This window comes from Lemur catta, chromosome 6 (assembly GCF_020740605.2).
Source record: "Lemur catta isolate mLemCat1 chromosome 6, mLemCat1.pri, whole genome shotgun sequence".
NCBI lineage: Eukaryota > Metazoa > Chordata > Mammalia > Primates > Lemuridae > Lemur > Lemur catta.
In genome coordinates this window covers 6,955,644-6,978,685 of record NC_059133.1, presented here as the reverse complement: position 1 = coordinate 6,978,685, position 23,042 = coordinate 6,955,644, and the positions used below count along the sequence as shown (strand labels likewise).

The 23,042-nt window shown below is 56.8% G+C and overlaps 1 protein-coding gene and 1 non-coding gene across 4 annotated transcripts in view; both read left to right on the top strand.

The window, feature by feature from the left end:
• Nucleotides 1–16,428, top strand: part of ZC3H7B (zinc finger CCCH-type containing 7B) — a 49,896-nt gene extending 33,468 nt beyond the window's left edge. For all 3 annotated transcript variants that reach the window (XM_045554820.1, XM_045554821.1, XM_045554822.1), the window contains exons 10-23: nt 38–359; nt 1,290–1,348; nt 2,135–2,234; nt 2,709–2,870; nt 4,595–4,800; nt 6,193–6,293; nt 7,309–7,490; nt 9,640–9,725; nt 13,450–13,583; nt 13,710–13,815; nt 13,931–14,039; nt 14,327–14,460; nt 14,588–14,751; nt 15,121–16,428. In XM_045554820.1, coding sequence (XP_045410776.1) covers nt 38–359; nt 1,290–1,348; nt 2,135–2,234; nt 2,709–2,870; nt 4,595–4,800; nt 6,193–6,293; nt 7,309–7,490; nt 9,640–9,725; nt 13,450–13,583; nt 13,710–13,815; nt 13,931–14,039; nt 14,327–14,460; nt 14,588–14,751; nt 15,121–15,367 — 2,112 coding nt within the window. In that variant the 3' untranslated portion in view covers nt 15,368–16,428. The remainder of the gene's footprint in view (nt 1–37; nt 360–1,289; nt 1,349–2,134; nt 2,235–2,708; nt 2,871–4,594; nt 4,801–6,192; nt 6,294–7,308; nt 7,491–9,639; nt 9,726–13,449; nt 13,584–13,709; nt 13,816–13,930; nt 14,040–14,326; nt 14,461–14,587; nt 14,752–15,120) is intronic.
• Nucleotides 16,429–21,088: 4,660 nt separating this feature from the next.
• LOC123640825 lies at nt 21,089–21,195 on the top strand. The gene has a single exon (XR_006736069.1). It is a non-coding gene; the product is annotated as a U6 spliceosomal RNA (small nuclear RNA).
• The last annotated feature ends 1,847 nt before the right edge of the window (nt 21,196–23,042 follow it).

Below are 23,042 nucleotides of genomic sequence, written 5' to 3'. Positions count from 1 at the left end.
CTCTCCTCTGACCCCTCCTTCTGTCCCTGCCTCGCAGTCCCTGGTCCAGGGAAGCCTGCCCGGCAGTGGCGTTCCAAGTGAGCTGCCCCAGCTGATACCTGTGTTCCCCGGCGGGACCCCGCTGCTGCCGCCTGTGGTGGGCGGCTCCATCCCTGTCTCCAGCCCACTGCCCCCGGCCTCCTTTGGCCTCGTCATGGACCCCTCCAAGAAGCTGGCCACCTCTGTGCTGGATGCCCTTGAGCCCCCAGGCCCCACACTGGACCCCCTGGACCTGCTGCCGTACGCGGAGACTCGGCTGGATGCCCTCGACAGCTTCGGGTCGACCCGAGGCTCCCTGGACAAGCCTGACTCCTTCATGGGTGAGGCCTGGGAGGCACATTCACCCCCAGCCCCCTTGACAGTTTGCAAAGTGCTGTTGCGTTACTAGTCTCTGAAGAGTGGAGTTGGGATCACAGAAAGCCCAGGCCCTGCCACGCCTTAGCGATCCAGGGCCACATCTGTGTGTTGCTGTGTCTCTTGTTCAGGATCACACAGAGCAGAGCAGATAGTTCTGCCCTCCTGACTCCCAGTCTGCCCAGCCTCCCAGGACTCTGGGTGGCCGGTCTGGTGAGATCCCGTGGGATGATCCTGAGCTGGGGGCAGGGTGCAAGGCCATGGGCTCCTTCAACACAACTCTGGGCTGGGAGCCAGGGACCCAGAGAGGAAACAGACTTGTCTGGGCCCTGGAGGGACTGGCCCTCTGCAGTCAGACATAGCCCAGGGCATTCAGATGGAGAGGGCTGAGAGGGGACATGGGGCTGTGGGGACATGGGGCAGGGGGGAGTCACTCAGCCTCATGGCCAAGGGAGACTTCCTGGAGAAGGTGATGGCTGCATGAGGTCTTGGAGCAGAAGTCCGTCTGCCCTGGAGTAGGAGCAGCAGCACGAGCCTGGCGCGGTGCAGGGGATGGCTGGTGACCAGAACAGTCTGCCAGAGGGGAATGTGGGTGGGGGATCTTGGTCTCAGAAGACCTGTGAGCCAGGCTGAGGAGCTTCCCCCAGGGGCAGTGGAGAGCCTCAGAAGGTGTAAGCAAGGTGTGGACATGCTCAGCCTGGGGGCCTCTTCTTACCCCAGGGCAGTGGCTGTGGGGGTGAAGAGAAGGGGACAGTGTCAGGGGACCAGCATGGGTAGGAGAGGATGTATAGCCTTGGGGCTTCTCTGAGTTAGAAACACATACAGGAGGTCCTAGGGAGGCCCCTCCTACCCTCAGAGCCAGGGCAGCTGACCCTCCGTGTCTTCTCCCTGCCCAGAGGAGAACAACTCACAGGACCACCGTCCCCCAAGCGGTACTCAGAAACCAGCCCCCTCGGTGAGTCACTTGGCTGGGCCTCCATGGCCAGGCCCCTCATTCCCTCCTGGGGGTGGAGGGAAAGTTGTTGTGGGCTCCACAGTGGGGGCTGTATGCGGTGAGGTGCCGCGTCCTCCACGGCGGGGCACCCTCAGTGGACAGGCCAGAGACAGTCTCTTCCTCGGCTGCCCCCCCGAGCCATGTGCTGGGAGGGCACCCTGGCCTTGTCTGGCAGGAGGGCACATCAAGGCTCAGAGGGTTAAGTGACTTCCCAGGGTTAGTAACATCTCTGGTTTCCAGACTCAGGTTCTGAGTTTAAAAGAGCATTTGATGAGGAGTTTGGCGGCCTACGCTCTGTCTGACCTTGGCCTAGACACTAGCTGTGTGGCCGTGGGGAAGTCACCTAACCCCTCTGAGTCTTGCCTTCCTCCCCATCTGCTGGTGTTTTAGGAGTCTGAGGGAGGACATATGAATAGGCTCCAATCAGGGCCACTCCCATTTCTCTGCTTTCACACTGAACTTTCGTTCAAGGAGAGGTTCTGGGCTAAGATCACGGTCACCTACATGCCCCCACTAGTCTAAGGGCTTCCCAAGGCTGCTCTGGTCCTGATATTCTAGGCTTTTGGACCATGTTACAAGGGGCTCCCCATATGGGAAGGTAGAGGAAGAGGGAGGGTCTTGGGCTACGGTTCTGCTCTTGGGCAGGATGGGGGGGTCATAGAGCACCCCCACCTCTGGTGCCCAGGCTGGCCCCGGTGGTCCCAGCCATCACCCATGCCCATGATGGCCGACCTCCCCCTGTCACAGCCAGAGCCCTCCATGCCCAACACCGCCTTGCTCATCAAGAACCCCTTGGCTGCCACCCACGAGTTCAAACAGGCCTGCCAGCTCTGCTACCCCAAGACAGGTAATGTTGCACCTGGACTCGACCCCTCTGCCCCAGAGAGCTGGCAGTCTCTGGAGCATGGGATCCCACGATAAAAGAATCCTAGCATAACAGCTGGAGATAAGAGTGGGAAAACAGAAGTCCTTCCAGGGCAGGAAAGGAAAGGGACAGACGCTTGCCGGGCCTGCTCCCTGCTGGGCACTGTCCTCACGGTTCTCTCCAGAGATACTGAAATGGTCAGGCTCGCTAGAGTCAGGGTGGTAGTAGCAGGTGTGGCGGGGGGGGGGGGGCGGTTGCCAAGGACGGGGTCCTTGGAGAGTCATCCCCGATACGGGCCCACTTCCTCCAGGGAGCACATAGCAGGGAAGGGAGCTGATGGGAGGCCCTGGTGAGGGGAGGTAGATTTTCAGGCAGGGCCCCTGACAGCTTGGGCCTGACAGCCGTCCCCTGCCAGTTCTGCTTCCGGAATCACTGCCCTGTCCACCCTGCCCATAGGCCCCAGGGCTGGTGACTACACCTACCGTGAGGGCCTTGAGCACAAGTGCAAGCGGGACATCCTGCTCGGCCGGCTCCGGAGCCCCGAGGACCAGACCTGGAAGCGGATCCGGCCCCGGCCCACCAAGACCAGCTTCGTGGGCTCCTACTACCTGTGCAAAGGTGGGTGGGCTGTGGCAGGGTTGGGCAGTGCAACCGGGCCTGGCCCCTCTAACCCCGCCCCGCTCTGCTCCATGTCACAGTTGGACAGAGCAGGTGTGGTCCTCACGGCCACAGGCAGGTGAGGAAGCTGGGGCTCAGGGCTCCTGGGGCCCGTCAGGGATGAATTTTGCAACAGAATGGGCCTCTCCTGTCCCGACCAGCCATGTAGGCAGGCGGGAAGCCTGCGGGATGTTCCACTGAAGCTGGAACCCCTGTGGCGGCCTGTGCTTGTAAGTGTGAGGGTCAGACGGTGCATGGAGAGCTGGTCCCACAGCAGGGTCCCAAGGCAGGTCCCATGGGGCTGCCGGGAGCATGTGCAGAGAATCTGTGGAAGGCATGTAGGACTGGCACATAGTAAGGGCTCGATACACGTTAGCTCTTTTTAATTATTCTGTGGTTGTCCTTGTCCTCACTTTTGGCACATGGCAGTTTGGTTGGCATTTGATGGACATTTGTTGTGTCCCTCATTCTCTTCCCCATCCAAGCGTCCTGGTCCAGCCTATACGGCAGTACATGAGTAGTCACGAGATTGTGGAGCCCGTTCATACTCACCATCACGCATCCTTACAACAGCTCTGGGTGGGAAACTGAGGCTGTGAGCGTCCTCCCCGGGCCCTGCCTTTGTCCCCTGACCCAGCCCATGGCAGTAGCCCACCCAGGCCTTCTGGACCCACTCATTTTCCTCCCAGCAGCCAGGCTGGCCAGCCCCTGTCACTCCTGGGTTCAAAGGCCACTTCCCGTGGGCAGTGGGATGAAGTGCAGGCTGCAGTGAGGATCACATGTACCCACATGTGCTCCTCCCCCTCTGCCCTAACCACTCCCCGAATGCGCTGACCCTCCCAGCTCTGTCGCACACGCTGTGCCCCTTGAGCCTGGGCATGCTCTGCTCTGCCTGCCAGCATCACCTGGATCTCGGGAAGCCCTTCCCCGCGATGTTCCCCCTGCAGATACTTCTACCCCAACCCAGGAGCCAACCCACTGCCCTGGGTCTGTGGCCCGTCTGTCCTTTTGTGCCTAGAGCCTGTCACAGGGATGGGACAGGGCAGACTAGAAAGAGCAGGAAGAGGAGAAAGAAAAACAGGTCCCGCCCCCAAGAAGTGGCAGGTCTCCAGATTCTGAGCCTCCCTCTATGCCTCCCTCCCTCCAAACTCCCTGGCCCCAGGAGCTTTATTTAACACCTCACTTGAGCCCCACCACAGTATGGCGTCCTCCATTTCCGAACAAGGCAGCAGGGCCCAGGGCATGACAGGGAATCCCAGCCCACAGCTGTCTGACACCGAAGTGCATGCTCTCAACCATGCAGTATTTTCTTGGTGAATAATAATTTTTTTTAAATCGCTCATTTATTTAGAGGCTTGTATACTTCCACAAAGCCCTTTCTATACCTTTTTTCTTGCTTGACCTGCAAAAGGCATAAGTCTACATGTCGGGCAGCTGGGCAGAAGTGATTGCTGTCCTCTGCAGGTGCAGAGCACAGAAGGGGGCCTGGCATTTGGGAAGGGCCGTCCAGCCCTGCCGAGTCCTTGTGGGGAAGGCAGCAGCCACTGCCTCACCTGTGCAAGGGCAGAGCCGAGACCTGCCCAGCTCTTGGAGCCAGAGCCCCACTGGCCACAGCAGGGGTTGTGAGGGTGTTGCAGGCTGCCGGCCCCGCCTGGCAGAACGTGTGTCCTGTTGCCTCTTTGCAGACATGATTAACAAGCAGGACTGTAAGTACGGGGATAACTGCACCTTCGCCTACCATCAGGAGGAGATCGACGTGTGGACCGAGGAGCGGAAGGGCACCCTCAACCGCGACCTGCTCTTCGACCCACTGGGGGGCGTCAAGCGCGGCAGCCTCACCATCGCCAAGCTCCTTAAGGAGCACCAGGGCATCTTCACTTTCCTCTGTGAGGTACCCGCCTGCCTGCCTGCCCCACCCACCTGCCACCCCCACAGTCCGTGGCACAGGCAGGGCCATCATGGAAGGTCAGTGCTGGAGTCTGTGGGCTTTGGAGGCCTGACCTTAGAATCAGTAGGTGCTTGGACTGTCAGGAAGTTAGGATCCGTGGGATCCTGTCTTGCTAGAGCCCAGATACTGTCCAGCCAGGCAGAAACTGGGGCCACAAAGAAGAATCCTAACCCTTGCACCTGCTCTTTCCTTAACAGTGGGTTGTGGGCCGGGCTGGGCAGCAGGTGTTTTAGATGCTCATTCCCATACTCGTGGCAGCGCTGGTAGGCAGGTGCTGTCCTCATTGGACAGATGCTGAAGGTTCAGGGAAGTGAGCATGCCTAAGCCACACAGCTAGCATGGGGCAGAGCTGAGCTTCAAACCCAGGCAGCTGGCCGCAGGGCCCATGCCCACCTCCCAGTGCCAGCTGCCAGGTCTCTGTGACATGAGCAGACTTGGAGGATTGTCCAAGGCTGATCCCTGTTTTGGGTATGATGTGTTTGGCACTCCTCAGCCATCCAGAGCAAGGTGTCCATGGACTTGCATTTCACGTGTCCCTCCACACACCTTCCCATCCAGCTGGGCTGGCTTCAGTGCCCGCTGCACTTCCCTGCCTATGTGCTGGCTTTGTCCTCTCCCCGGAGTGCTCTCCTGTTTCTGGGTCTCAGACCTCAGGCTCAGCTCTGATTCTAGCAGCTCCACTAAGCTGCTGTTAACTCCCTTCCAGAGCTGTCACTGAAGACCCTGCCTGGCTCCTGTAGTGAACTTGGCCCTTGCCTCCCTACCCAGTCATAGCATGTTGAGGGCAGGAGCAGTGTCACATGTCCATGGAGCAAGGACTCTAGGTGTGGGCTGCTGGAGGTTTGGTGCAGCTTAGCCCAACCCCAATCCACTGCACAGCCAGCCTGTGCCCTCACTCTTAGAGCAGGCACACTTGGGCTGACTCCTGTCGAAGCAGTTGGCCTGGGAATTTTAATTCACAGCCGGTTGGCTGCCTGTGGTTTACAAAGCACATGCAGTTCCTTTTTATCTGTTTTTTGACCTTTACAGTGAACCTGTGAGACAAAGCAGGTGTGGTTATCCCTGGTTTGCAGTTGAGGAAACGGGCTCAAAGACAGGGGGTAGCCCCTGTCCCAGGCATCTGGTGTGTGAGATCAGAGAGAGGGAGGAGGTGCGAGGGCCCAGGTCGTCTGTGAGCTAGAGCCAGAGGCCCTGGAATTTCCTTCCTCACTCCCCTGATCCAGGGCAGGGCTTACAGGGACCGAGCAGTCCTTCCCTAGGTGGCCATGCGGGGTCCCAGCCCACCCACTTCCCAGGTGGCCATGCGAAGTCCCAGCCTACCCCCTCCCTGGGCAGATCTGCTTTGACAGTAAACCTCGGATCATCAGCAAAGGCACCAAGGACTCTCCGTCTGTCTGCTCCAACCTGGCTGCCAAGCACAGCTTCTACAACAACAAGTGAGTGGGACCCACGGCCTGGGCCGGGAGCTGGGAGCCAGTGGAGAGTCCCCCTGGGCCAGCCAGATGGCTGGGGAAAGGCTGAGGCCAAAGGGTAGACCTAGGGTGTCAAGGCAAGGAGCAGAATTTGGGACTCAGACCCGGCCTCCACCTGGAAAAGATGGGAACCGTATTTACTGAGCATCTACTATATTCCAAGCTTGGCTTGGGTATTTTAATTAATTATCTCAGCAGTCCCTTGAGGGCAGAGTTACTGCCCCTGTTTTTTTGTACAGAGAAAAAGCCAAGGCCTGGAAGTAGCTTACTCAGCAGGCAAGTGGGTGCCCGGTCTCTGACTCCTGCCTGGCACCCTCCACTGTCGTGACACCAGCGTCAGGCAGTGAGGGAGGCGCCAGCTCAGGTTTGGCACACTGACCTTTGCTCTGTCTTGCTCCCCTTGCTCTGCCCGAGTGGGGGTGATGGAGCCCGGACCCTAGGGAGGAACAGACCTGGGTCCCATTCCTGGCCCTGCTAATGGCCTGTTTTATGTCCCCCAGCTGCTCCAGGCCTGGGCGTCCTCATCTGTAAAGTCGGTGATGGTCTGATCTCCTAGGCTGGCAGTGAGGGCAGTTAAGATTCCAGGCTCGGGGAGGTGCTTGGTTATTGTCCCTCTGGGGTCAGGGCTGGCTCTGGAGCATCACGCCAGAAACCTGAGGGAAATGCCCCTTCTGCCACCCATGGGCACTGCCTTCTCTTGGCCTCGTAGAAGGGAGGTGGGGCCTGGGGTCCTCCTCTGTTGGCAGCTCCATCTTCGAGCCTGCCCCAGATCGAATCCTGAGGCCAGGGGCCCAGTGAAGCCGAGCTGGGACCCAGGCCCAGACTGCCTGAGCATGAGAGCCCTGTCTCTTCCCTCCCACGCTGTCGTGTTCTGGAGTCAGTTAATAGGTCAGGAAGTGCCCAGGGCAAAGCCTGGTTCTAGAAGGGAGGCCCTACCAGGAGGGTAGACTACATTCTGGCCCTGCACCCTGCCCACCAGGTGCCTGGTGCACATCGTCCGCTCCACCTCCCTCAAGTACTCCAAGATCCGCCAGTTCCAGGAGCACTTCCAGTTCGACGTGTGCCGCCACGAGGTGCGCTACGGCTGCCTGCGGGAGGACAGCTGCCACTTCGCCCACAGTTTTATCGAGCTCAAGGTCTGGCTGCTGCAGCAGTACTCAGGTGAGGGGCAGGCAGGTCGGCCAGGGGAGCACGGGACTGGGCAGAGGGTGACAGGCCAGGGCCCTGTGGCCAGTTGGGGATACTTGAGAGTTCAGGGGAGGGCGGCGCTGAGGGGTGGGCGCTCCAGGGGAGCTGGTGTGTCCCGGACACCACAGAGACAAGCTCTGCTCTCAGGGAGTGTCCAGGCTCGGAAGATCTTGGGCTTCTCCCTGTGCAGGTGCTGCAAGGGGAGCGTGGAGTTGGGGGCGGGAGTCAGACCCAGGCTCCTGCCGCAGCTCCTCTGCTTGCTGCCTGGGTGGTCATGAGCAAGTCCCTTCTCCTCTCTGGGCCTCCCTCTGCTCATCTGCCAAAGGGCGATGCTCATCGCTACCTTACCGAGCTATTGTGGAGATGAAAAGGTGTTAGCTCACTCGCTCACTCACTCATCTAACCGGGACTTACCAAGCACCTTCTCTGTGTCAGGGGACTCAGCCAGGAACTAGTCGAGGCCTTTGCTCAGAGAACTCACATTTATAAGGGGAGGCAAGATAGGCAATGTGCGACGAAGTAAATAAATCCTCGTTCCATCTGACCTGGGAAGGACAGTTCCCCCACTGCCTGTCGTAATTTGTAAAATAATTAGCAGCATTTTGTGTGTAGAGGGAGATGTATAAAATGTGGTACATCTAACAGTCAGTGTCTCTTAGAGTCGATGAACAGTGATATAATTCCAGGTGAGATCAGGGCTGTGAGGAAAGTGAGAGCAGCGGATAGAGAGGGACTCGGGTCGGGGCACTTCAGGTAAGATGGCCAGGGGAGGCCTCTGAGCAGGTGACACTTGAGCAGGGAAGGGCAGGGCGCATTCCAGGCAGAGGCCACAGCAAGGCTGCATACAGAAAGCCTGTCCATGGGGCTAGAGCAGCTCAGTGAAGTGGGGGTGGGGAGGGTATATGAGGCCCAAGAGGTCAGCAGAGACCTGAGTGTGTAGGACTCTGGAGGCCATAAACAGAAATAGCTGGGATTGTTCTGAACATGGCGTACCCTGTCTGGAGGGGGGTTTTAGTGGGTGCAGTTGTATGATCTGATTGGTATTTTTCAAAGTTGCTTTGGCTGCTGAGTGGAGAATGGAAGGGCAAGGACAGAAGCCAGGAGTCCAGAGGGTGGCTCAGGCTAGGGTGGCAGCGGTGGAAGTGGGAGAAGTGGTCAGATGCTGGGTATATTTTGATGGTGGAGCCAATAAGAATTGTTGATGGACCAGGTGGGAAGTATGAGACACAGAACGGTGTCAAGGTTGACTCCAAGGTCAGAATAACTGGAAGAGTGGGGCTGCCATGTCCTAAGGAGGAGGCTGTAGGAGGAGCAGGCTGGGCTAACATCAGGGCTGAGGGTGGGACGTGGGCGGTCTGTGCCACCTGGTGGACTCAGGTGGAGATGTAGAGCAGGTGCTGGATCGTCTGGGAGTTCACAGGGGAGGTCTGGGCTGTCAGTACTGGGTGTCAGATGCAGTGCCTGGCCCAGAGCGAGCTCCGATGAGTTGCTGCCGTGGAGCAGCATCCAGAGGAGGAGGTGGATGGCGAATCCGACGTGGGAAAGGCACTAGGAAGAGTAGAGGAGTTGGGAGGAGGGCAGGGTGCACCTCAAAGGTTGGGCTTTGAGGCAGCCGTCTGAGGCAGGCAGGGATCAGATTGGAAGAGCCACAGGCTGGGGTGTTTGGCCTACGGGGACTGTCAGTGAGAGCCATGTACCCCGGTAAGCTGGTGAGCTGGGCTGGGCAGGCACGGAGCCCTGAAACCAGGGGGCTAAAGGCTGCGAAACAGGCGTCAGGTTTGAGGCCCTGCTGGGGAGGCGGGGTCAGGGAACGGTGCTGGGCCACTGGCCCAATAGATGGGAACACCAGCATGGCACAGAGCCAATGTCTTCTACTGCATTTCCCTTTCTTTTTGGCCATATTTAATTCTCTCACTCCCTGTGAGAGACTTTGTTCCCATTTTGCAGATGATCAAAGTGGTTCCTCTGCACCCCATGTCTTACTGTGATGGGGCCTAACTGGAGATGGGGTTCTTCCGCATGGGCCTTGAGTGGCCCTGAGTAGCCCCGGCACCTCGAAGCTTCCTGCCTGCCTCCCCTCTGAACGCTTCAGAGACGCCTGTGTCTACCCCCCCCTCCCTAGGCATGACCCATGAAGACATTGTTCAGGAATCCAAGAAGTACTGGCAGCAGATGGAGGCCCATGCAGGCAAGGCCAGCAGCAGCTTGGTAAGGCCCCAGGGTCAGCATCGGGTTGGGGACAGGGAGGCTGTCCCATCCCTTCACTTTGATATAATTTCGTATGTACCAGACCATTGTAAGAATAGGACAAAGAATTCATGTGTACCCTTTACTGGATCCCCCAGAAGTTATTTTACCACATTCTGTGCTCACTTGGGGGTGTGTGTGTGTGTGTGTGTGTGTGTGTGTGTGTGTGTGTGTGTGTGTGTGTGTGGTGTGTGGTGTGTGTACATACACACATACACATTTATATACATAAATACCCACTCACTTGGGTGTGTGTGTGTGTGTGTGTGTGTGTGTGTGTGTGTGTGTGTGTGTGTGTGTGTGTGGTGTGTGGTGTGTGTACATACACACATACACATTTATATACATAAATACCCACTGTTTTCTTGTTTCTCTGAACCATTTGAGAGCTGCAGACATGACGCCCCATCACCCCTAAACACGTCAGTGTGCATACCCTAAAACCAGGACACTCTCATACTGCCGCGGTATGGCTACCAGCATCACAGAATTCACAGAGACCGTTCTTCAGAAGTCACGAATTGTGTTCTGTTGTGTCTCTTTGGTCTCCTTTAATCTAGAACAGTTCTCGGTCTTTCTTTGTCTTCCATGGCATTGACATCTTTGAGGAACCAGGTGTTTTGTAAAAGATCCATCCATCCGGATCATTAGGCGGTGTGTCCTCTTCCCACAGAGGTGGTGTGTCCTCCTCAGCTCACATGTCAGGAGACATATCATCTCAATGTGTCCCGTCACTGGTGACACTTTGATTAAACTTGGGTTACTTGATTAAAAGTTCCTCCACTGCAAGTTTCTTTGTTGTAAAGTTAGGTCTTTCCCCTTTGTAATTAATAAATATCTCCTGGGAGATACTCTGAGACTATGTGAATACCCCGGTGCTGCTCAAGCTGACACCTACGGATGGTGTCTTCCGCTGTCCCTCTGGTTCTTCGCTACGGCCCTAAAGACATGAGCCGTGGTGTTATGGCTCTTGCAGTTGGGGAAACAGGCCCGGGGGCACAGTGAGTGGGGCAGATCCCAAGTTCTCTGATAACCTGTCCAGAGCTTGGCTCCCTTCCTACTGCACCGTACTGTCACCCCATCACCCTCAGCTTCCTCAGCTGTAAAATGGGGATCATAACGTTGCCCCGCCCACCTCCTGGGGTAGGCAGCAGGCTCACAGGAGCTGACCCAGGCTGCCCTGTGCCACCCTGAAGCTCACACCCTCCCCAGACGGTGAGATCACTGTGACTGTAGATGACAATGGGGACACTGGGCCAGGGAGACAGTGAGTGTGAGGGGAGGCCTCTGTGTTGTCCACACATGGGGGATGGCCCTTTCACCCATGCCAGACCCACCCACTGATCAACTCAGGAGGAGGCTGTGCCCCCGACCCCTCATGTGGCCAGTCTGGGTGTGGCAGGGAGCCAGCAAGCAGGGCGGGCTGCCTGGGGCTAGGCATGGGCCAGGATGGGGCAAGGCTACCCACCCCCTCGAGCCTACCCTCCCTCCCTAACCTCCTTGTTCCTGGTCCTCTCCTCTTTCCCCAGTCAGTCTCCTATGCAGTCCTCTTCTTCCTTCACCCCTCACCCCTCTCTGTGTTTTCTTTTTGCTCCTGGCCAGGAGCCTGGCAAAGAAGCAGTGAGGGGCTCAGCTGGGACCTTCTAAAGACAGAACACCCAGCTGGGTGTGATGGCGCATGCTTGTAGTCCCAGATACTCGTGCTGGGACTAAGGCAGGAGGATCCCAATGAGCCTAGGAGTTGGAGGTTGCAGTGAGCTATGATGACTCCACTGCACTCTAGTCCAGCAACAGAGCAAGACCCTGTCTCAAAAAAAGAAAAAGAAAAAGAAAGAGAGAGAACACCAGCTGGGGATGGTGGTTCATGCCTGTAATCTCAGCTACCTGGGAGGCTGATGTGGGAGGATCACTTGAGTCCAGGAGTTCAAGACCAGCCTGGGCAACATAGTAAGACCCCATCTCCACACTGAGTTCTTGACACCTCCTATCTCTCTGACCACTCCTTCTTTATTCCTGCCCAGTGGTGCTACCAGGGTCACCCAGGAACAGGGTGCAGGCCCAGCTGCCCCAGGGTGCCATGAGGGGCCTCCTCCTGCTGTCAGGGGCCCTACCCTGCCCACCCAAGATGCCATGCTTGGCCTGGCTTGAGAACAGGGCTTCTGTGCCAGGCCTGACTATGGCCCAGGTGTGAGGCTTCTTATTTGCCATTCAGAGGGTGAGGCCAGTGATACTTTATGGCCATGGAGGGGACACCAGGGCAGAAGCTGCCCAGGCCCAGAGCCTATGGCTCATCTGTGCCATCCCAACAAGGAGCATGAGTGACCATCTCCTGCCAGGCCCCTGTCCTCATGCCACTTACAGATGGGTGGGTCGGTAACCTCAGCCTGTTTCTGCTCAGGCAGGTGGGAATGATGCCACCCACCTCCCAGGGCTGTGGCACCCTGAGGTAGGAGCTCAGGACCAGGGTCACTGCTCTACTGAACACCTTCCGCGCCCCCTCCCCCTGCCCGTGAGATGGGAGTAGTGCCTGCCTCTCATGCTGCTTGTGAGGATCAAGGGGAACACCCAGAAATCAACAGCCTTGTGGATAAACCTCCTGCCTGCTCCTGCACAGGCGAGTCCCAGTCCCAAAGGTGTGATTTCGCCTTGTTGCTGGGCTGGAACGTGTGCTACTCTGGGGCCGAGCTGGCCTGCGAGGTGTCCAGTGCAGGCCACGGGTCTGTCAGCAGTGTGGCCCTGGGCTGGCAGTGCTGGAGGCAGAGGAGTGGCCACAGCTCCTGTCCTCGTGGAGCTCCCAGGGCAGAAGGCTCACTCCCCTCAGCCTGGAAAAGCAAGGGGTGACTGCACCCAATGTCCCTGGGAGATCGGGGCATGGGAGGTAGACGGATGGTACATTCACAGAGCAGCAGGTTGGCTGGTGTAGCTGAGCGAGCGGCTTCAAGGTGGCACCTCTCACCCCTACCCTGTCCCAGGGGTACAGAAGGGCTGGCCCTCTGCCTGCAAAGCAAAGGCTGGCTCAGAGGACAGGGAAGGAGCATGGTGCGTGGGGCCTAAGAGACCAGCGAGACATTGGGAGGGGCTGGAGTCCAGAGCTGCCCACATGTCTGTCCCCCTGCTCAAGGCATCCTCCTCCCTGCCCACCCCCCTGCTGCCCACCTTTTGAACCCCTGCCTGCTCTCTGCAAGCCTAGCACCCATAACTGGATGAGTCAGTCAACATGCGGCAGTTGAGGGACGATGGGAGCTCCTAGAATGGGCGGCTGTGACTTAGAAGAGCTCTACGGAAGGTTTCCTGCAGGAGATGGCACTTGAGTTGAGTTCTTGAAAGTAGTTTCTAGAATAAGCTGGATGAAGAATGGAGGAAGGGCATTCCAGGCAGAGGGAACACCATGTGCAAAGGCAGAGAGGTAGCATGCTTTGCCCTAGGAAATGCAGTGGTTCCACAGAGCAGGCCTCCAAGGGGGTGAGGTGAGGTCGGGGCAGCCAGAGAAAGCCAAAAGAGCACTCAATAAGGAGTCAGGAGTCCCATCTACTAAGAAGCCTGCTGGTAGGACCAGGGAGTGGACCAGCCCATTCCAAGGCTCTGGGGAGCCCCAGCTCTCACAGAGACCACCCGTGCAACAGACTCCAGGGCCTCAGGCCTGGTGCCTGCAGCTTCACCAACTGCTCTCCCTGTCCCCCTACAGGGTGCCCCACGGACACACGGGCCCAGCACCTTCGATCTGCAGATGAAGTTTGTGTGTGGCCAGTGCTGGAGGAACGGGCAGGTGGTGGAGCCTGACAAGGACCTCAAGTACTGCAGCGCCAAGGCCCGGCACTGGTGAGCCAGGCACCGGGCAGGGGCGCAGGCAGGATGGAGCCGCCCAAGCACCACGGAGTGGAGGCCACACAGCCCCGAGGCTCTGTCCTGACTTCTCCCCAACCGGCTCCTTTGTCTGTCCTGCAGCTGGACCAAGGAGCGGCGGGTCCTGCTGGTGATGTCCAAGGCCAAGAGGAAATGGGTGTCAGTGAGGCCGCTGCCATCTATTCGCAACTTCCCACAGCAATACGATGTGAGCACAGGGGTGGGGTGCAGGGGACTGTGGGGTCCCAGGAGGGCTGCCTGCCAGCCAAGGCAGTGACACGGTCAGCGGGACTCAGCAGGCTCTGCCCACACCCGCCCCACAGCTCTGCATCCACGCGCAGAACGGCCGCAAGTGCCAGTATGTGGGGAACTGCTCTTTCGCACACAGCCCCGAGGAGAGGGACATGTGGACGTTCATGAAGGAGAACAAGAGTGAGTGGGCAGCCTCGGCAGGGTGGGGTCTCAGCCGGCGTCTCCTCACTGCCGACATCTCGATCCATCTCAGGCGCTCTCGGGCCCCCTTTTGCTGCCTGGGCCCCTGTCCATCCATACCAGGCCGTGCCTGCTCTCGGCCTCTGTGGTTGACCAGGCCTTGAGGTCGGGCAGCCGATCAGCAGGGCCTGGGGTGCCCATGGCTCCCAAATCAAGCAGGGGTCACGGGGCAGGATGAATGGGGAAGCCCTCCTCACCAGGCACTCTGTCCTTTCTCCCCTCCCCAGTCCTGGACATGCAGCAGACCTATGACATGTGGCTGAAAAAACACAACCCAGGGAAGCCTGGAGAAGGGACCCCAGTCAGTTCTCGGGAAGGAGAGAAGCAGATCCAAATGCCCACAGACTACGCTGACATCATGGTAACGCCTGCCCCTGCGTGCCCAAGGGGCTGCCTGCAGGGCCGGTGGCCTCGAGCTCAGCCTCCCTGAGGGAGGTGGGCCGGGCAGAGGTGTGGGGGATCAGGCACCCACGGTGGCTGTTCCCCAGATGGGCTACCACTGCTGGCTCTGTGGCAAGAACAGCAATAGCAAGAAGCAGTGGCAGCAGCACATTCAGTCTGAGAAGCACAAGGAGAAGGTCTTTACGTCCGACAGTGACGCCAGTGGCTGGGCCTACCGCTTCCCCATGGGCGAGTTCCGGCTCTGCGACAGGTGCTCCCCCGGAGGGCAGGGCCTGGCAGGACATGGGGTGGGCCTGAGGAGGTGGGGCCATGGCCAGCTCTGGCTCCCCTTGGCCTGGAGGTAGTGTGAGTGAGGGGCGTCTGGGGTATGAGTACAGCCGTAGGGGCGGGGCAGGAAGGGCTGGTATTGGAGGGGGCGCTGAGACCTGCCCAGACCTCTGCTTTGCAGCCCAGGGCAGATCCCAGAGAGGGCCTGGGACATGCAGATGTTCCCTGAGCTGGGATGGAAGCTGCCCAGGGAGGGGCTTGTCTTGGGGGAGGTCAGGTGGCCAGCCCAAGGTCCCAGCTCCGGGGTGGGAAGGGCACAGAGCTGGGGCAGTGAGCCTCCTGCCGCCCACAGGCTCCAGAAGGGCAAGGCCTGCCCAGACGGGGACAAGTGCCGCTGCGCCCACGGACAGGAGGAGCTCAACGAGTGGCTGGACCGGCGCGAGGTGCTGAAGCAGAAGCTGGCCAAGGCTCGCAAGGACATGCTGCTGTGCCCTCGGGATGACGACTTTGGCAAATACAACTTCCTGCTGCAGGAGGACGGGGACACTGCTGGTACCACCCCAGAAGCCTCTGTTGCTGCTGCCACCATTGGGGAGTAGGGCCAGGTCTTGGGTGTGAGTGAAGTCTTGGGGTCGGGGTTGGGTGGGGACAGAGGGCTGATAGAAGGGCCAGGGCAGGCCAGCTGGGGGTGGGGGCCGCCCTCCTCAGGCAGCCCCCAACCCCCTGGGGCCCAGGCCATCCTCTCCGCCCCCGTGCCCCAGCTGTGCACACCCAAGTGCACGTGCTGCAGTCACAAGGGTCCCAGGGTCCTCGTCCTGCTGGAACCTGGGCAGACCCTCCCCCACGCCCACGGCTCTCCTGGTTGGGGAGGGAGGGGCCTGGCGACCCCTCCAGCTTCAGCCTACAGCTTTAACTTCTGTCTGCTCCTAAAGGGGCCCAAAGCTCAGGGCTGGGGAGCCTGGAGTCCCCACTTGAATCTGTAGCAGGAGGGTCCTTCTCCCTGCCCCCTCCCAACCCCCCACCCCCGGGGGACAGATCAGGAAACAGCAGTGGGCAGGTGGCCCCGATTAGCTTTAAAATGCAGCCCCAGGATGGAGCTGGGGACACTGTACTAGTCACTTGCCCCCTGGGGCCTCAGTTTCTCCTCTGGTTAGAAGAGTGGGAGGAGCTGCGCTTGATGATCTCTGGTTAGTGGAGGCGTCTGGGGCCTGTTAATGATGCCACCACCTGAGCGCTGCTGCCTCACCGGCCAGAGAATATAGATTGCAGATCCTCAGAGCCTCCAGACATGACCCAGCACAGACCCCATTTTGCAGATAGGAAGACTGAGGCTTAGAAGGGAGAGGTGATCTGCCCAGGGTCCCAGCACAAAACCGAGCTGGGATGAAAACAGTAGGCAGAAGACTCAGGGCCAGTTGTTGGCTGGAGCCTCTGGGCCCTTCAGTGGAGATGTGACAGTCAGTGTGCAGCTGGGGTCCCAGTCAGGCTGCCAGGGGCTGGGGAGGGAGGCCCAGAGGAGGGCTGGTCATGTCAGCACCCATGGAGGGACAGTCCCCTCCTGGGGTGGTCGTGGGGAGTATAGCAGCAGAGGGTACTTGCCTCGCTTGCCCCGGGAGAGGTGGCAAAGGGCAGGGCACCAGGAGCTCAGGTTCTGAGGTGTAGGGGGTGGGTGGGTGGGGACCTGGGAGATGTGGAAAAAAGGGGGCTCAACCTTGGACACCACAGACCACTTCAGGATGGGACTTGCTCCTCTTTCTTGGGGATCCAGCACGATCCTCTCCCCTAGACCCAGACATACAGTTACGACCATCTGTCCCAGCCCCTCCCTGGTCCCCAGCCCTGCCAGCTGCCTGGGACCCCAGCTGACCCTCAGCCCCTGCCCCCACCCACCAAGGCCTCTCCCATCCCTTCGTCTGACATGTCTGTGTGCACCCCCTCCTCTCCACCCCACCCGCCATGGGCAGACACAGCCTCCCCTGGCCCCCCAGACATTCCAGAATGCCCCACACCATTGGCACAAGGAGTGAGGCAGCCCCTGAAGGAACCAAGGCCCAAGGCTGGGGGGTGAGATGGAGAGAAGGGAAGGCCCCATCCTTCTCCCCATCAAGGATTGATAGTGTGCGCCCGGTCCTCTTGCCACCACTGCCCGACCTTTCCTGATAATCGTGGCATGCATCCTTCCCTCTTCCCTGCCCCCTGCCCCCAGCAGGCCAGCACTGCAGAGCCCGGGTGCTGGTGGCATGGCTGGAGAGGAGGAGAGCACACCCTAAGTGGGGGCTGTGGCTGTGGCTGTGAGTGTCGACGATACTTGTTTTCCCTGATCTGTGGTGTTGCAGTCTGTTGTCACCAGCCTTGTTTTTAGTGTGTATATATGTCGCCCCCGTGATGCATATATACACAGGTATTAAATATATCGCTCTATATAATATTATATATGTGTGTGGTATCCAAGGAATCACTTCTAATGAAGGCTAAAGATTAAGAATTTGGCTAGAAAATGCAGCCATCCTTGTGTGATTTGGAGGGTTTTAGGGGTCATTGGGCTACTTGTGAAGGAGAGAGGGACCCAAGCTGTGGTTCAGAGGTGATGTGGGCCCAGCTCTGCCTGGTAGCTTCCCAGACCACGCAGTCTAGTGGGGAGAGCACGGAGTGCTCAGGGAAAGAAGGTCATTGGTATTTGTCTCCCCTGCAAAGGAACATGGTTAGAGTCTAGAGTTTTCATCTTCAGCCTGTTATCTTGTCCAGGGGCCTTTGGGACCTGGCGCTCCCTGGCCTGGCCAGAGCTGGACCCACACAGGGCAGGGCAGGGAATTGGGGGGGCAGAATGCACTTTTGCTGACCCCTCCAGGGCCCCTAGCTGGGAGGCTCAGAGCATTGAATCAGGGCCATGCGGGCCCCTAGCAGGCAGGGACAAGATGACATGGCCAGTGGGGTGGGGGTGGAGTGGAGAAGGATGCTGCATTTCTCAGCTGGGCAGTAATCAATTTAATGGTCCTTTTAAAATGTCTGTGTATTAAAAATTTAAGAATACCACACTTTAATATTAAATATTCATAAGGTCTAGTATCTTGATAATAATGTAGATGTTTTAATAATAATTTTTGTCCTTCTTAAAATAAAATGAAAGAAACTTGCTTCTTTTAGCCTTTGTTCTATAAAATAAACTTGTGCACTTTGACCTCTGTCCCTGAGGTGTCGCTCCTGTTCCTCCCCGCTTGGCACTTGTGCCCGGGGGCCTGGGCTGCTTTGTACTCACAGGGCAGAGCTGGCTGGTGCTGGCTCTGCCCTGGGTGGACATTCCGAGGGGTGAGGGGCAGGACTGTGTCCCTGTGTACACACAGACCCAGCTGACCCCGGCTCAGGCAACACCTCGGCTGGCGGGGACAAGCTGTGCTGTGCGCAAGTGTCCCCAGCAGATACCCTTTGCTGGCTCTTCTGCAGCCTTTCTGCCCACAGCCTTTTGTGGTCCAGTGGTGCCCACACCTGCCCTGTTCTCACCAGTGAGTGCCAGCCGGGTCTGGGAGGCCTGCCTCTGCGCCCTTTCTGGACGTAGCTCCTCCAGGAAGGTGAGGGCCGTGCCTTTGAATGCGATGCCAACTGCAGCCCTGACTCCTCTGGGCCTAAAGGAGACCAAAGTCACATGGGCCCAGTTTCCTCATCTTTAAAAGGAGCGGTTGTATTAGAACTGGAGTTCTCAATCAGGGACACCTGTACCTGCCAGGGCAGAAGGTATGTTTTCAAATCTCTTGGATGGTGCATAGTTGCGGGTAATGAAGGGGAGTCCTGTGGGGAGGGGCTGCACGAGCAAGCTCTGATCAGGTAGCTTTAAACTGCAGCATGAAGTGGCCCCAGGAACAGAGGTCCAGGGCCTGAGAAATGCCTAAAGATGGAGTCACTTGGGCCAGGTATACAGTGGGTGCTCTAATGCTTGACAAATGATGGGATGAGGGACAGAAGCAGCCAACTTTATGGGGCACCTTGTTTGCACAGGTGTGGTACACATAGTGTGTCTGTTCTCCACAACAGCCCTGCAAGTCCGCTGTCCACATTGGGGTCACATACAACCGGTGAAAAGTCAAGAGTAGGGGATGGGGATGGGTTCGGTGGCACTGAGGACACCAGTGGACCTCAGAACTTCCATGTTTCATAGCCCAGAGAGGTTCAGTGAAGGTTCCAAGAATCCTCAGGAAGGAGGCGGGGAAAAGACCAAGAAACACTGGGAAGTGGATGTCAGCAAAGGTCCCCTCAGCTCTGCCATTCTAGGGTTCTCAGCACCCCTGGCCACACTGCGAAAAACCAAAGTGGAGTGGCAAGGTGCAGTTCGCAGGAGAAAAACGCAGCCACCGCCTCAGGCTGGAGAGAGCATGGGCCTGCATCAGGGCCTTTCCTGAGCTCAGAGAATTAAAGGGAGTGAGTCACGCAGGACTTCAGTGACCCCACTGAACTGAATTCATAAGTTCTCCTCTGATCCTTGTTTGGTAAGCATTACCTGAGTCCCCACTCCACCTCCGATCCTGAGGATATGAGATGACTGAAGAAACTGATTTCCCCATCAGTCCACAGTCTGCCAGGGGAGACCAACATGACATAAGATTGTAGGATGATGGGATGGGCACAGTGGCGGGAGACACTCAGGTGCCAGGGAAGGCCCCTCATCCAGGCTGGGGAGCCCAGGAGGGCTTCCTGGAGGAGGTGAAACTGGAATTGAGGCTTCAAAAATATTTTTTAATCATTGTAATCAGTGCACATCTACTTTTCTGCATCTTGCTTTTTCTCTTATTTCACACATGCAGTTCTACGTACCAGGGTAACCTCCACAGTCAGAGGCTGACATTCATCCTATCAGTGGGTCAGAGCTGATGCAGGTCCGTTTCTGGGCTTCGGCTCTGTGAGTGGAGGCCTCAGTGCGCACCACCAACACAGTCCACCAGCCGCCTCTGCTCTGGGGAAGCTGCTTTCAAGGATAGGCCCAGGGCAAGTGGATGACTGTCAGGGACCTGCAGGCGGAGGGGTGACGGGCATCTTGGCACCTCTATAGAAGGCCCTGAGGGCTCTCCCCAAAACAGCATCCACATATGCCCCCACCAGGGGAGCCCTTTGCAGCCTCCAGGGAGATACGTGCAGGCACTCAGAGAGGGCAGCCTGTGACACTGGACCCGCCTGGTTGATGATCAGTAAGTTTGTGTCAACCTCTTTGACATGTTCATTTTGGGCCTGGAAGTGAATCGTGCACTGCCGTCAGGGAGAGGGCGAGGCTCTGTGCAAGTTCGTGGTGCAGCCCTCCCTCGGGCTGGGCCTCTCAGCTGAACGAGGCCTTGGATGTTCTTGGAGGCCTTTTCTACTCTGATCCCAGCCTCTTGTCTGGCATCACAGCTTTCCTGTGAAGAGACGTAGCTGTCGGCACATAAAGGGCACCTGGTTCCTAGTGAATTGAGGTCAGATACAACCAGTGAAAAGCCAAGGGCAGGGGACGGGGATGGGTTCAGTGGCATGGAGGACACCAATGGACCTCAGACCTTCTGCAGTGCGCATCAGACCCCTGGGCTGTGAAACCCAAGGAGTGCAGACAAACCCAGCATGACTGCCCTGTGGCCCCTCCAAAGGTCTCTAGGTATGTCCCTGGCCTTCCCTTCTTACCTCTGTTCTCCCCAGCCACCTGGCCCTGCAACCCACTGATGTGCTCCCTGACTGACCAGAGGTGATACTGCCAGCTGGACACCCTGAGCACAGGGGTGCCAGGGTGGACTTTCAGGAGTGTGAAAATTCTCTAAGGATAGGGAGTTGCCTGGCCAGGTATGGTATTTAACTTTGAATTCCTTACAGGGTTTAGCCTGGTGCCAGGTATGTGGTAAGTGCTCATTCATGGTCTTAGAGGCTTAGGACATGTACATTAAAAGGAGTCTGCAGAGAGCTCACAGGAACCAATCTCCAAGAATGAAATGTCGTGCAGCAGGTGGGTGTTTCTGAGACACACAGGATACTTCCTGTTGCCTCTGAAGTCATGCTCTGCGGGCACCTGGCCACTCCACCTTTGCGATAAGCCAGTCTTGGACGCAAGAGGAGTCTTAGGCCAAGGAATAGTTAATGCACCAGCCCAGCCTGAGTGAGCCCTGCCTGTAAATCACAGGTCAACTCGGGGCAGCTGCATACCGGGCCCAGCCTCACTCCCACCCACAGGCTGGCAGAGGCAGAGGGCACCAACCAGGGTTCTGGCTGGGAACAGAGCAGGAAGGAGGCCTCCCCTTCGTAGTCACAAAATCCTCCCAACTGATCAAAACATACAACTCTTCAAAAAAATGTACTTAAAAATTTCATATATAGTGCTCGCTTCGGCAGCACATCTACTAAAACTGGAACGATACAGAGAAGATTAGCATGGCCCCTGCGCAAGGATGACATGCAAATTCGTGAAGCGTTCCATATTTCAAAAATAAATAAATAATTAATTAATTAAAAAAGTTTTCATATATATATGTGCTCACTTTTGCAAAAAGAGACATTGGAATGAAAATAAAAAACTGATTAAATGTGTAATGGGGAGAATAAACAGGACAGAAATGACATTTCTCAAGTATACCTTACCAGAGGTTTTGAGCTTTGGGCCATGTACTATTTTTTGGTTTCCTGATTTTTTTTTTGTTTTTTTTTTTTGAGACAGGGGTCTCACTCTGTCACCAGGCTAGAGTGCCATGGTGTCAGCCTAGCTCAAGGCAACCTCAAACTCCTGGGCTCAAGCAATCCTCCTGCCTCAACCTCCTGAGTAGCTGGGACTACAGGCACATGCCACCATGCCCAGCTAATTTTTTCTGTTTTTAGTACAGACAGGGTCTTGTTCAGATGGTCTCAAACTCCTGAGTTCAAAGTGATCCTCCTGCCTCGGCCTCCCAGAGTGCTAGGATTACACGTGTGAGCCACCGCGGCTGATCTATACTATTTTTTGGATTCAAAAATTAAGATTAATTTTTGTATTTCTAAGTATTATGGGGTACAAATAGTCTTGGTATTTTGGTTACATAAATTGCTTTTATAATGCTTGAGTCATGGTTATAAGAGTACCCGTCACCCAGATATTGTTCATTGTACCCATTAGGTAGGTTTTCCCCCATCCCCTCCTCCCCCTTCCTAAAATTAATTTTTAATTAATTTGGGAAAAGAACATAATTTGGGGATGGTTACTAGGGAGGAAAGGAGGGTAATTAGAGGATAAGCTGGGGATTGTAGGGAAGGGGAGAAGCCAGAAGGGGTTCCTGGAATATTTTTGATTCTGTGCAAAATGAAATTTTGGAAAACAGCAAGGACTGGGTAGAAATCAGCTACAGTGCAGAAAACCAAATGCTTATTGCATCCAACCTGCACCTCAGAGCTGTAGAATTAGAGCTGAAAGGAACCTTAGAGCAGAGGTCCCCAAACTGTGGTGAGTTGTATAATTATTTCAATATATATTACAATGTAATAATAATAGAAATAAAGTGCACGATAAATGTAATGCAATTGAATCATCCCGAACCGCCCCCCAACCCCGGTCCATGGAAAAATTGTCTTCCTTGAAAACAGTCCCTGGTGCCAAAAAGGTTGGGGACTGCTGCCTTAAAGGTTACTGCACTGAGTAGTTTTAGAATTGAGACCCAGAATCACTGCCTAGCTTGTTCAAGATCCCACATCAATGTATGGCAGAATCAAGAACCTGACATCCTGGCCAGGTCTGGCTTTGCTCTGATATTGGCCTTAGGTAGATGGCGACACGCAGAATCTTGGCATCACCCACAACATCAAGTAGCCTGAGGACCACAGAGGCCAGATAGTGTGCTGGTGGGAGGTCAAGGGAGGGGACTAGCAAACAACCAGCTGCCACCTGGACAGCTGGGACATCAAGACAAACCTGAACCAGGCTTGCCGAGGTGCCCCCTTTCGGTGGCACCTGCCTCTTCTCTCCCTCCCCACTGGAAGACCAAAGAACCTCAGGCAGCAGGTTTTATCATTTCCCTTCGGGGAACAGACTTCAGGCTCTGCAGATGGTATAAAGCCCCAGTTAGGCATGCCACATGCAACTGGTGTGCCCGGTAGGGCACATGTGCATGGCACATACACATCAGCATGAAAACACGCCACAACCCCTCAAGGCTCACAGGCTCACTTGTGAGGGCATGATGCCCACTGGGGTCCCAGTATGTACCAACACAGAGTATCTTTTGTGCTGAGCTGCCTGGGATGCTGGTCTGGCCTGTCATTCTTTCTTCCTGGGGCCTCAGGTCCCAGCCCTGATGGTTTCCATGG